This window comes from Momordica charantia (genome assembly GCF_013281855.1).
Source record: "Momordica charantia cultivar OHB3-1 chromosome 9 unlocalized genomic scaffold, Mcharantia_2.0 BLBB01000009.1, whole genome shotgun sequence".
NCBI classification, from domain to species: Eukaryota; Viridiplantae; Streptophyta; class Magnoliopsida; order Cucurbitales; family Cucurbitaceae; genus Momordica; species Momordica charantia.
This window is the reverse complement of record NW_028275167.1, coordinates 13,179,440-13,191,939: the sequence shown is the minus strand read 5'-3', so window position 1 is coordinate 13,191,939 and position 12,500 is coordinate 13,179,440. Positions and strand designations below refer to the sequence as shown.

At 46.3% G+C, this 12,500-nt stretch overlaps 3 protein-coding genes and 1 pseudogene across 3 annotated transcripts in view; 2 read left to right on the top strand and 2 right to left on the bottom strand.

Moving 5' to 3' along the window:
* Positions 1–469, top strand: part of LOC148208999 (uncharacterized) — a 1,628-nt pseudogene extending 1,159 nt beyond the window's left edge.
* Positions 470–3,688: 3,219 nt separating this feature from the next.
* On the top strand, positions 3,689–4,882 carry LOC148208998 (uncharacterized). Its single transcript, XM_088117392.1, is given in 5 exon segments — positions 3,689–3,834; positions 4,175–4,257; positions 4,365–4,375; positions 4,377–4,445; positions 4,529–4,882. Coding segments are annotated over 5 exon segments (642 nt in total). The 3' UTR covers positions 4,862–4,882.
* LOC148208997 (NADH dehydrogenase family protein) lies at positions 4,820–10,771 on the bottom strand. The gene has a single exon (XM_088117123.1). The coding sequence runs from the start codon at positions 6,000–6,002 to the stop codon at positions 5,703–5,705; it is 300 nt and encodes a 99-aa protein (XP_087973249.1). The 5' UTR covers positions 6,003–10,771; the 3' UTR covers positions 4,820–5,702.
* A 134-nt stretch (positions 10,772–10,905) lies between these two features.
* Positions 10,906–12,500, bottom strand: part of LOC148208996 (Cytochrome C oxidase subunit II-like, transmembrane domain-containing protein) — a 3,211-nt gene continuing 1,616 nt past the window's right edge. The window contains exon 2 of the mRNA XM_088117119.1: positions 10,906–11,360. Coding sequence (XP_087973245.1) covers positions 11,278–11,360 — 83 coding nt within the window. The 3' untranslated portion in view covers positions 10,906–11,277. The remainder of the gene's footprint in view (positions 11,361–12,500) is intronic.

Here is a 12,500-nt window from a genome sequence, read left to right as displayed (position 1 = left end):
AAGAGGAAAGGGGCAGGAGCACTCGACCCTTTTTAAATGCAAAGATTTTTTGCTTTTTTTGTCAAAATCCGAGGAAGAAGTTTCGAATAGGAACCGAAAGGCGTGAGTGCAGTAGACGTTTGAAAGACTATATAGAACTAAAATCTTTCATCCCTGTTTCGAAATAGGCTGTCTGTGTCGAGACTCCTATTATTGCTTTTGGGTTCTTTCCCCAGCCAGTCGCCCCTGTGTGGGAGGGGTCAAGCTTGGAGACTTCTCATTTGTGGGGAATCAAACTATCACGCAACTTGCATTCCGGTTTCACATATCGAATGGGGGAGTTCCGGTTTTCTAAGGATTCCCTATTGCTGGCATAGCAGGGACTAAAGAAAGCATAGTTGCACGGAAATTGCCTGCCGGACGGACTACTATAGTGAGTCTAATTCATTTCCAAATTTCTGCTTATAAAAAATTTGCCTATCTTTTTTCAGCCGCCTTCTCTTTCCTTTTCATTACAAACAAAGTGATTTCAAAAGACGATTCTTTCTCTACTGCTTCCTGACGAATGATTGATAGGAACGGATTGCCTGGGCTTCCCTGCATCCGATCGACTCATACCTCCCAGCCCTGTCTCCAGGATCTCATTCAATAGATCCAACCCATTTTTTGGGTATCTCGAGGAGTTCGTCTCCCACTTCCTTTGCTCCACTGGCACCAAAGATCAAGAATTCGATCTCGAAAGAAAGATGGGTTGGTGGGCTGTTTGTTTAAGCCTCCCTATCATTTAAAGGCAGATAGCGGAAAGGTGAGCGGCTATAGCTTCATTCTTCATCTTCCTCTCGCTACCGGATGAGTGAACTCTACCCGCCTATGCTGGATGGGATTGGATTCAATCCACCCTTAGGCCTTGGAGGAGCATATATTGAGATAGGATTGAATGCCATGCCCCGCCGGGTTGCATTAGGAGAATAGGTAGGCCAGCGGCACATCATCAGGAATGGATGAAATCAACGGATTCCCCTTGCCTCCTGGATCCACTGGGTGAGTGGAAGACATTGAGAAGGGCTTCACATCCCTTGCAGGGCTTTGAGGTTGATTGAAAGTTGCGCTCCGAAGATGGAAAGATTCCTGGAAAAAAAGAACGCCTTGAGGCGGAGGATTGTACTTGGAAATGGAAGCTCTGTCCCCCTCACACTATATTTTGAATTAGGGGCTTGCCTCTTTCTTTCTCTACCGCCTGTGTCTATCTCCTGTCAAGTGTGCTCCCTGCCACGCTACTCTCACAGGAACTGTAACTGTGTGACTAACAACAGTACCTGTTCGTGCATTAGTGGTTCAAGTGCAGTGCCCAGAAACGGTTCAAAGATCTATGGCGACATAAATTTCCCAAGAGATCTATGGGAAGTATATTCAAAATAATCATCAAGTAAGTTAAGTGGCCTTAGTTTCATAACCTAAAGCACCGGTCTTCTTATCAACAGCAGAAGCAATCCTATGAGAGTCTCTTGGGTTCTCATCTATGATTGACTTGGGTATGTATACTTTTTATTCTCTCTGGAGACATGGCTATCGTATGTCCACAGCGTTACAACTCGAGTTTTGCTTCGCATCAAACAACTGGTATTATGCATTCATCTTCCAAGCGTCATTCTCAATGGTTTTTTTACATTTACACTGGGGCTACCCATCATATGACGAGCAATCCGGCAGCATTTGTCTCATCCTCGCCGTACCAAGGCAAAAGTGTCGTCTTCACCGGTGACCACACCCCACTCTCTATTTCAGACATTGGTACGATCTCTTTCTTTATCATTTCGTTCTGGCAATGTTCTTCATCTCAATGATGCTATGTTGGTTCCTAAAGTCAGTCTCTCAAAAAATGGGATCGGTTGGACAACTTTGTGATGATCGCCAAAGCTATGCGCCATCTTTACTCCGACTTCCTCTGTGTTGTCAAGGATCTACACACGCATAATGTCATAGCTATAGGGTGCCGCCCGTAGCCAACCCATATATGCTTTAGACCAGCATCATTCTCCTCTTCTTTCTTTGTGGCTTCTTCATAACAAAGAGCTTCCTGATCTTTGGCAACTAAGGGCAACTAGAGGTCTTCTTGTTGGTTGTTAGGTCTTCGACTACATTGAACAAACTAGAACGCCTTCAATTGCTTCCTGCATTTGCTAGTTCTTCATTCTCTTCTTGGTTTAGCAGCCAGCTGGCCAAACACGGGCAAGACCTACGAATTCCAATCTTCTTCTTGTTTCAATTCCCTCCGCCCTTTTGCATTCTGATGTATGGGGCCCATCGCCCGTGCCTTCTCTCTCTGGTTATCGCATTCCTTTCTTAGAACTAATTCATAGGGGGTTAGTTCTAAGCTCGTTTATGGATGATGTATTTCGTTATCAAAAAAGAATGAATTAAGCACAAACCTTACTAGATAGGGGGTACTTCAGTGCTTTTCGGCTTTTTAAAGCTAAGGTTGCAAATTGATTCTTTTGTCATCGGATTCCTGTTTTGCACTAAGATTCAGGGGGGAATATGTCTCATCAGCTTTCTCTCAGTTTACAGCCACTCATGGAATTGATTATCAGTTCTCCTGCCCATATACCTTTAAAATGGGGTCGCAGAAAGGAAAGGAAGCATAGACACATATCAGAGATACGGCTCTTGCTCTGATGTTTGACAGCCGTGTCCCCCCCTATCTAGTAAGGTAAGTGGCCCTATGTTAGTTGGGGGCCTTTTCCATCCTTTTCCACCTGATTATGCTTTCTCATCAACCGCCTTCCTCTGTGCTTGGCAATATTACTCGAGATCAGTGTCTGTTTGGATCGCCACCTGATTATGAAAGAAAGTCTTATACTTCTTTTTTATGCTATACTCATATACCTGCCCAGCTACGTCAGAAGCTTGCACCTCGTGCAAACTGATGTTTCTTAAAGGGGCATGCCTGGGCTCAGAAAGGCTTTCGATGTTTTGATCCTTCTTCTCGTTCTCGCCGTCCCGGCATGTTACCTTCCATGAGCACGAGTTCTTCTACTCCCCCTTATTTTAGTAGGCGCCTATTGGATCAGCATCTTCTGGATCTTCTTCACCAGTGGTTTTTCCTGCGCCTCCCGTGCATCAGGGGGAGTCAGAGTCCCAAGGAAATCAGGGTCGCAGCCCTCTATTGAGCAGCCAGCACTTGCACCTCGCTCTTCTAATAATAAAGAGCAGCCAGCATCTTTATCATCTTCTAGTAACGACCAGTTGCCTACGGATTCTCCTTCATCCTCTATCGCAGCAGAGCCATCTCCATCTCGGCGCTTGAATGGTTTTCCCCGACCCTGCAGCAAAGGAAAAGTTCTTTCCCTAAATCGGGCCCGGGACATTCGACGAAAAAGGAGGACCCGATGTTATGCCCTTTATCCCCCCAAAAAGGCCCGGATCTCCTATTTCTTTTTTTATAGGAAAATCTGCCCGCCCCGAGGAAAAATATGTGTCCAGGAAGGCTATGTAAATTAGGGTCTTTAAGCCCTCACCCAGCACCTATTAGTTCAATCAACATACGTTTCCAAAATCATTTTGAAGCCGTATAGCCATTTCAGCCTGACTCCCTATTCTCTCTTAAATAAAGCTATGAAAAAACGGGAGTAATGTGGAATGACTCCATTCCTGTGAGCTGTAGAGTTAGTTATCCCTTATCATCCCTGGTATTCCTCCTCTCTATGAGATGTGGGATCGACCCCGCTGTTTCTACATCCTTTTGGATGATAAGGCATGCCTATCCATGTTTTATCCAGCCTTTGCTCCACTATCAACTACCGGAATGAATGGTTATTTTGCCTGCACCGCTTTCCTCTCCCGCGGCAAGAGCTCGTTCGCCAAGTCCGAACTCCCACTTTCTCGTCTATGACGGCTCTCTTCGATGCTAGCAACCGCGTTTGACCCTTTTCCGCGCTTCTTTCAATTTCCTTACATTAACGCTGAAAGAGAGACTTTACCTTTACTTAGAGAGGGGCTGCGGTACCACGCTCTTCCGTGCTCGTAGGTTGACTTCCCTATGCATCCCGACTAAGGTCTCACAAACGTGCACTTCCCTTATGCATCCAGCCGCTTCACTAATGTGAATAGGTTATACAGAAGGGTGGGTTGGTTATATACTCTTATGCGCGTTCCTTCTTCGAACCTTTTGGTATGTATTGCCCCCTAACTATAGATCAGATCCACCAGACGAGAAACTCAATTCCGCACTGCTGCTGAGTCGTCGGACTTATCCACCAAGGGATTCCTTGAATTTCTGTGGATTGCGTTGGAGGAAATCTACCAAAGCTAGGCAGATAGATGGACTCCTTCCCCGCTGCTAAGGGAGAGCAAGAAAAAAAATCAAATGATTGTTTTTTAATCAGCGCCCCCTTTCTTTTGGGTATGCAGGTACTAAGAGTCCTCTCACTACCAACCAGCAGACATCATCTGGCTGGGTCTTGCCGGTATCAACAACAAGAAAAAAAAACAAGCAAATGGAAACAGCAACTAACTATGGCTCTTGGCCCAGACAACGTCCTAGGCGTAGGGGAGATCGGAGCAACAGGGAACGCCTAGACGACGTTTTTCTTCCTGGGCAGCTGTAAGTAGATCGAGAGGTCGTTCCGCCCCTTGTCCCCGAATAAGGGTAATATGTTCTCATAAAAGGTTGCTCCAATCTGACCTAGCTGGCGAGCGATCCCAGTTCGCAGCAGAGAACAAGACAGGAAGCGAGCGTACCTTTGTTCGCTTCTTCTCCACCAAGCACGGAAGTTTAAGGATAACTGTAGGTCGGTGGCTACCTAAGGAAACTCCGATTCGATCCGCCCCCCGGCTGGGAGGCATCTACCTCATCCCGATCACAAGGAGAGGTTCACCATGATGGGGGTACTTCTTTTTTTTTCCCTTCCGGAAAGAATGAAATGCATAGGGGACCATCCTTTTGTTGCGGCATGCTCCTGAGATTTACGGATTCGCAGGGGGCCTCAGGCCCTACTTAGTTGACTGACAATGACAAAGGCTTACGAAACTAAGTAGGACCTTTTGAATTGAATCTTAAGTAGTCTATCAGTGGTGCGAAGCTGCTTTGCTCCTTTTCAGTAGGGGAGCGAAAGGTTAGACCTTAGAAAGTCAACGAACAGCGGTTCTTCTATGTAGGTATGGCGTTCCCCCTTGACTTGACTCTCCTAACGTCGAGCTAAGTGACTTCGTAACCTTTGCGTAGCGTAGTAGAATGAAGGCTACGCACCGACGCTCTCTTATCTATTAGCCTAAGCGTCTTCGCTAACTCGCTCGCCTACTATACCCTACTATACAATACATTAGTAGGGTAGGCTAGGCTAACTCAGCCGCTTACTTCTACTAATGTAGGGCTAAGTAGCGCCTTTTCCTTTAGGTCCAACGTAGCGTTGACAAAGAAGAACAGACGGTTAAAAGACAGCGAATCTTTTTATATATATAAATATATATAGGCCAGCTTAAGAAGCTACCCTTCCTCTTGATCTGAGGTACGAAGAGAAAGATCTCTTTTTTATGACTTCCACTTATCGATCCCGGCCCGGAAAAGTGACCGACCAGGGCCCTATTGATGAATGAAAGAAAGGGTTTATGAGCCCTAGCCCTGTAAGCCCACACCTGTGTAGAGTAGATCGTTCAACACCTGCGGCACAAACCCATTTTTGACCTATTGGTCCTAGTATCATAGGCGACCGAACGGCCGCCCCCTAATTACTAGACCAACCCGCTATAATAATTCCATAAACACCTAGCGAAGATATGGCAAACAAATAAAGTAGCCCTATGTTCGGATCTGACAATACCATACCATAATCAAAAGGTACAACGGCCCGAGCGACCAGACTTAACATAAATGTAGCCACTGGAGCCATTCTAAAAAGGGAGAAATTTGCACTACTTGGTGAAAGAGGTTCTTTTAGAATCAATTTCAAACCATCTGCTAGAGGTTGTAACAATCCGAACGATCCCACTACATCAGGACCCTTTCGACGTTGCACAAAAGCCATTACTTTACGTTCAGCTAGCACTAAAAAGGCTACTCCTAGTAGAAGTGGTAGAATTATTCCAAGTATTTCAGCTGGAACTGCTATGTACGTTTTCGATTTTCTATTCACTCATGATCTGGCCTGGTCGACCCGATCATGATATTTCACTCATGATCTGGCCAGGCCCAATCATGATATTAATGGATCGGACCTTTTCTCGAAAAACACCGGATCCCGAGAAGAGTTGAAGATGGTGCAAGATCGAATCCTCTTACCTTACTTCGAATGGAAGCTTAGCCCGCCTCACTTGCTTTCTTTACTGCATAAGGGCATAAACGAAGTCAACGGATTTCCTTCTAACTAGCGGCTGAGAGTAAGCAAGCTACCTTCATTCAACAGATTTGTGGTTGAGTCAATAACATGCTCTGGGTCGGGAATCTTTGCTCTTCTCTTTTGCATTTCCGCTGCCTGCGTTCTTTTTTGTGTCCGTCCGTATCGCAAAGCTGGTCGACGCCAGCTGTAATGGTTGAAAATAGGGGGCCAACCAAGACCCCCTAATAAAGCTTTGTTCGATAAAGCAAACGATTCGTTCCGACAACTTCGGACCAGATTAACCCCTTTGAATTAGCCGATCTTACAAAATCGATCGGGCGGGCTGGTTGGGAAGGGGTTATTAGTGGAGAAAAGAATCGCTGAGAGATAGATTCGACTATTTGGTCAGGACGAATGAGTGGCTGTGCAGCATGCTCCGGAGGAGATTGACCCTGAGAGTCAGTCCAGTCAGAAAGGGGAGGGCCCGCTGTCTAGACTGCATTTCGGGAGTTTGAACACCATCCCATTTCAACCAAAAAGACAACCCTGTCAAAGGTATCTAACCTTCCTTCCTTATGAGTGGAAATCCAATTCCGTTTTGTCTTTTTTGCATAAAAACCAGCCAGCCGGTAATATATATTAATTAATATATATATATATATTAATATATATATATATATTAATTAATTTTTAAACCCGTTCTTCCGACCATTTTTGTTGAAAAGCGCATAGTTTCTCCTCAAAAAATGACCTCTCCCGTCAGGGAGCGCATTAGATATTTACCTAAACCGGTAGGTAGGTCCTTGAGCAGATCCCACGTTAGCCCCAAGACGAGTAAATGCTTGAGCTTAAGTGAGAAGGGCCTCCTCCCCCCGCTGGTATTTTGCCTGTATGGTGTTTACCGGGGGGGACCCTCGATCCGGAAGGTATGCCACGGCTACTATCGAGATATACATGTTTGCCTCCCTTGAAAGCTCCTGGTGCTGCGACTATCACCGGTAAGTTGCGTCGGATCAACATCGGGATTAGAATCCACTGCAAAAGCAACTAAGTCAACGCCTATTTGCTCTGGATCTACTGGCCCGGACGCTTGAATCTATTCCACCGCAAACAACCGAATATACTACTGCTGGATCTTCCGCAGCTTCTGTTGTTATTGTTCTCACCTGTCACTACGCCACCTCAGCAGCTGGGACTGGAACTGCTTCCGCATCTGGCACTCCCCAACCTTTTCTATCGAGATTTAGAAGTAGGGCGAGTGTCTAAAGCCCGGGTTATCTCTCTGAATCAGCTTATTCACTGGACTGTTAAGCCATCGAGTCCTCTAGGGTTGATCGACCCGTTTCAAGAAGATTCATCCAAGACTAACGATCTCGTTAATTCTAAGGAGGAGCCCATTCCATAAGGAAGATGAGAGGAAGGCATACATAATAGTTGGCTGGTTATTTGTCTTTCCCATTCCTGCTGCTACTGAAGGTGCCCGGAATTCATGGATTCTCTGGTAGAGGGGAGTCGAGGTGGAATTCTTTGGTGGGCTGGCTTAAAAGAAGCCCCCAATTGCAATTGCAGTAGGAGTAGCTACTTGTTTCATGGCTTTAATTTGAGCTTCAGATCCTGAATCTCCATAAATGGGTATGACTGGTTAAGGTGACCTGCTTTCTTTGTGCGGCAACCGCAAGTTAAGGTACTCTGGATTTGTTATAGCACCACCATTTCACAATATACATTGTCCGGGAAAGCTAGTCTTGGGATTGCTGTTTTATCCTACTGAAGCGAACATTATGAAAGTTGAGGCTTTACTCTAACAGGTCTGTTAAAGTCTCCTTGCTACGGCCTTTATTAATATCCCTAGCTCGGAGGGTTACTCGAATCTTTCGTTTTTGTACTCTATTCGTTCCTTGAAGGTCCAATTAATTAATAGTAAAGTAATGTTCGGACGGTTAGTGTCTGTTCTGCATGACTCTGGAACGTTATAGCTAAGGAGCGGATTTCAGGGTCCCTTGACTTGCCAAACGGTTTCCAGTATGCCTATACAGTCAATCTTTACACACATGATAGTGGCAGCCAGGTTATCGACGATTCTACAATAGGCGGCCGCTACCCGACTTAGCGAATCACTTCCAGGCTGGCATTAAATCGAGATCGCGCCGGTGTCTCTTGTGTGCCTCATTTATGCTGGTGGCATACCGTACCGTATTGTGCTGAACACTCACAAAAGCCGTGGCCTTCCGCTATGTTAGACCCTCCCCTAGAAGTACAATGGTGGGTCCCTCCGGAACTGGTAATCCCCGAAAGACTTTCAAGGAGCCTTGTTCAGCAGGTGCGCTGCAAGTATTCTTTCACAAGTTTGACGCAAGTCGTACTTCCCAGCCCTCTTAGCTACTTGTACTAACAAACTAGGGCGCTATACGGAAGTTCGTGCCTGCTTATCCCGGCTACAATAACTATCGAACAGCGATCCATCTGAAGAATGGCGCTTGTATATCCCTAGGCGTGGGTCTGTACTTTCCCCTATTAGAGAAGGGGGAGGTTTGGAACCCGAAAAGGAAGACATGATCCACATAATAAGACATCATAGCGCCTAGAGATACAGGTACGGTTCATCGCGTTACTTGTCCAAGCGTGTTGCCGTCTCGTCGGATATGCCATACTCTTATTTTGATGAGGTTAGGAACCATTTGCTGTTACCAGCATTGCTCATTATTAGGAAACGCATTCCCGTTTATCGATTTTCATTAAGGTTACGTTGTCGCTTTCGCTTTAATAATGAATGATATGGAGTCCCTCAATATATATGGCACGCTTTACTAATAGTTTCCAAAGGGGTTTTCACCATCTATTTCTGCCTGAACTCTTCCCGAGTTTCCCTCCTAGCGAACGGGGAAAGCTTATCCCTCACTCGCATTCGCCTAATCGAGCAGAACGCCACTCGGCGATCATCCTACAACAGGTCCCGCCTATAGTTATAGTGTCGAAGACACAATCGATTTTGTTGTTCTTACGACGGTTGTCAAAGACCGGATCTTTACACTTCGCGACCCTCTCCGAGTATGTGCTTAGTGCAAGGCCTCATAGAACATAGAACAATGAAGTAATGTATCCATACGAGCTCCGGCCCTCAGCAGCTCGAATACAAAATAAACTTGTTCATTTATGTTACCTGTTGTGGACCTTCAACGTTTCACCTTTCATAGATCTGGGAAAGGCTGTTTTGGTTTGGGAAGTGACGTTGAGACTGGGCACGTGCGATAAGTAATAAAGAAAGCAAAGGGAAATCGGAGGAGTTAGAGCAGGGAACAATGGGCATCCCTGCCTGGAAAACAAAGAGTAGAGTCAGGCGAAGGACCTGACGCAACTCTACTACCGCCTTTCCTACCAAAAAGCTAACCCAACCGAAGGAAATTACATAAGGTCTGGAAAGGGCTATAAAGAATCTCATTCCTTCCTCCCTTTCTTCCCCTGTTTCCGAGATCGATATAGCCCTCTCGAAACCTAGCTGTTAGAGTCGCATTTCCGGGCTAATATTCCACTTAATCCCCGAATGGGTACTTGAACCCTTCTCCTGCAAGGTATAGAACAACTAAGGTGTGGGCCCTGCTCGCTTTGGTTCTGCTTCTGTGGTGACCAAGAAGCAAGAGCTTGAGCTCAACCAGCCATTGATAATCACTTTTGTGGTTCCCAATCGGGATGGAGATTCCGGTCCGGTGTAGGGGACACCTTCTTCATGATCTAGGGGTCCAATGTAGCCTGCGCTAAGCAGGGAGAGCTCCTCTTTGGTTCCATCTGTCCACATTCTTCCCTTCCATCCAGGGGAATTCGGGCTTGATTGTTCTGTGTAGTCGATTCGCTCAGTACCCTCCATAAACAGAGTCCATGAGCTCGGGAAGAGAAGTAGAGCCCTCGGTCAACCAAGAGAGGTCCAGCCCTTCCTGATCATTCATCATTCAATTCGTTGCGTTCTTCTTTCGAGCGGATCCGTCAGCTTCCAGCCACCCAACCAATCCTGTTGATCCTGACCTACAGAAAGGGGTGAATGAGGTAATCTCAGCCGCTTTACCGAGTTTACGAGGTGAAGGAGAGGCTCCAGCACAGGTAGGTAAGGGCGAAGTCATCATAAGTGGTTGACTGGGCCTAGTCGGTCGGGGCCCGCGAGCGGCTGAAGGCAAATTCATCGTTTTTCGCTCGTCTTTCATGCGTGCCTGTATGAATTGTATAAGTCATTAGTTCGTCTTAGAGAATGGAATTCGGAATTCGATTTGCGTCTTATTGTAGGTCGGTCATCTGTTCAATCTGGAATTCCATCTCTAGTTTGGTTTCTGGTACCGGTTTGAGTTCCTTTGTTCAAATCAATATCTATGTCAGGCTTCCCTTCCCGGTTGTCCTGTCCTGTTCAATCCGTTGTTCTTCTGTCCAATCAAATATCCCGGTCGAGCTGGCTTGGCTGGTACATCAATCGGCATATTGCTTGTTTGGTACACATATCTTTCAATGTCAATCAAGTTCTCGAATTCATTCCCCTTGCCTTTTGAGCTGAGCTGAGGAAAACGTGCAGAATTTCCATTTTATGAGCTTTACAAGCTTTAAGAGAGAATAGGGAGTAAGTAAGGGGAAAAAGAGGCTATAAGTAGGCCGTTTGCTATTGCTAGTTGGGCTGCTCGCCTTTATACGGCTTGGCTTCGCTATCGCTCATGACTTGTATTGTGGTCGGCCTAAAAAGTAGTATTCCTACCATAAAATAATGCCGATTATCTAGTGCTAGAAGCTTCGCCAGAAGCAAGCAAGACGAGGTCGCCCCTATCTCTAAAGTTCGTAGACAAGGCTCGTTCCGTACTTGACTTACGAGCTCGTGTAGTACTCGCCCCTATCTCTAAAGGGGCTTATGCACTCCACTCGCTGTCGTATAAACGAGCGTTAGAGCGAGCGAGCGAAGCCTTCAATTTAGGGGCTTCCCCCCTTATCCCTCACCCTACCCTTTCATTTCCGCTTAAGCTTCCCCGGTTTGGGGGATTAATTGATTGGATACCCGAGAACCATAATCTTTCCTAGGGACTGCTTCTACGACGATAGATAGGGGTCAGGTTTGTTTGGCATCTATGCCCCCTGCCCTCCAAACAGTATGGGAGCCTTTCAGCTCGTACTGCTCACACTCCTAGATCTTCACGGCACCTCCTCCACCATAGTGTGAGCTGGGAGCAGCTCCGAAAAGCGAGGCCTACTTCCAAATTCGCTTTCAACAACACCACGAAAAAAGTCAACTATGGTAGCCCACGGATCTGATCATAGGTGAAATCCAATCCCTTGGCCTCTCGGAAGCGAGAAAAAAGCGAGCAGCAAGCTGAAAAAGCCCTTTCCCCTTTGAATAATAATAAGGTCAGCTTCATAGCTCCAACCTATACAAGGGGCAAGCCAAAACCTGTTGAAGGAAGGGCTTCATAGCCTTACCTTATTATTAGAGAAAGGGGAGCTTATTATATAAAAAGACTAACAAGGTTTGGAACCCTACTCCCCAACAACAACAAGGGTGCTTGCTGGCATCAAAGCCCTTCATTATTATTAGGTTGATGGGGCGGAGGGCGCACAACCCCTTCTCTGCTCCTTTCCTGAGCGTTTCACACTAAGCTCTTCGATCCTGCCTTGCGCCTTTCTAGGCTTCGCTATCGCTCATGACTGGTATATGGATCTCTTTATTTATGTAGAGTGTTCGGCCTGATAGAAGCTTGGCCGGAAGCGACTAGTCGCTTCCCGAATGCCTCTTGACTTTAGTATGGTCTAGTCTTTCCAATGCCTCCTTTCTTGCCGCCAACGGAGAGTAAGCAAGCGACCTTGCTTGCATTCTAAGCGGAGCAATTTTGCGAGTCTACGAAGCTTCGTAGTTCTCCCTCCCCCCTTTGCCTCGCCATGCCATTAGATCCATAATGACTGGCGAGTCGGAACATTACGAATATAACCACGCGGAGCGCCGGACCGGCCTATCGAAGAAAGAGATCATTAAACCAATTTTGCCGAGCTAAGGTGTGGAACCCTCGTTTTTGAGTCTTTTTTTTTTATAATAAGCTAAAGGGGCTGGGAATCGCAAGAATTGAGAAGTCCTCCATTGAATGGGGTGGGAAAGAAAGGTTCGGAAATGGCCGGATTAGCAGGAGGAAGGGCGGCCCCACCTTGAAACAAAGGTGTACGTACATAAATAAAGAGGCTGGTTATGGCTTT

What these genes read in the sequence shown, in the direction of transcription:
- LOC148208997 (XM_088117123.1), bottom strand. Translation starts at nt 6,002, where the DNA reads ATGGCTTTTGTGCAACGTCGAAAGGGTCCTGATGTAGTGGGATCGTTC.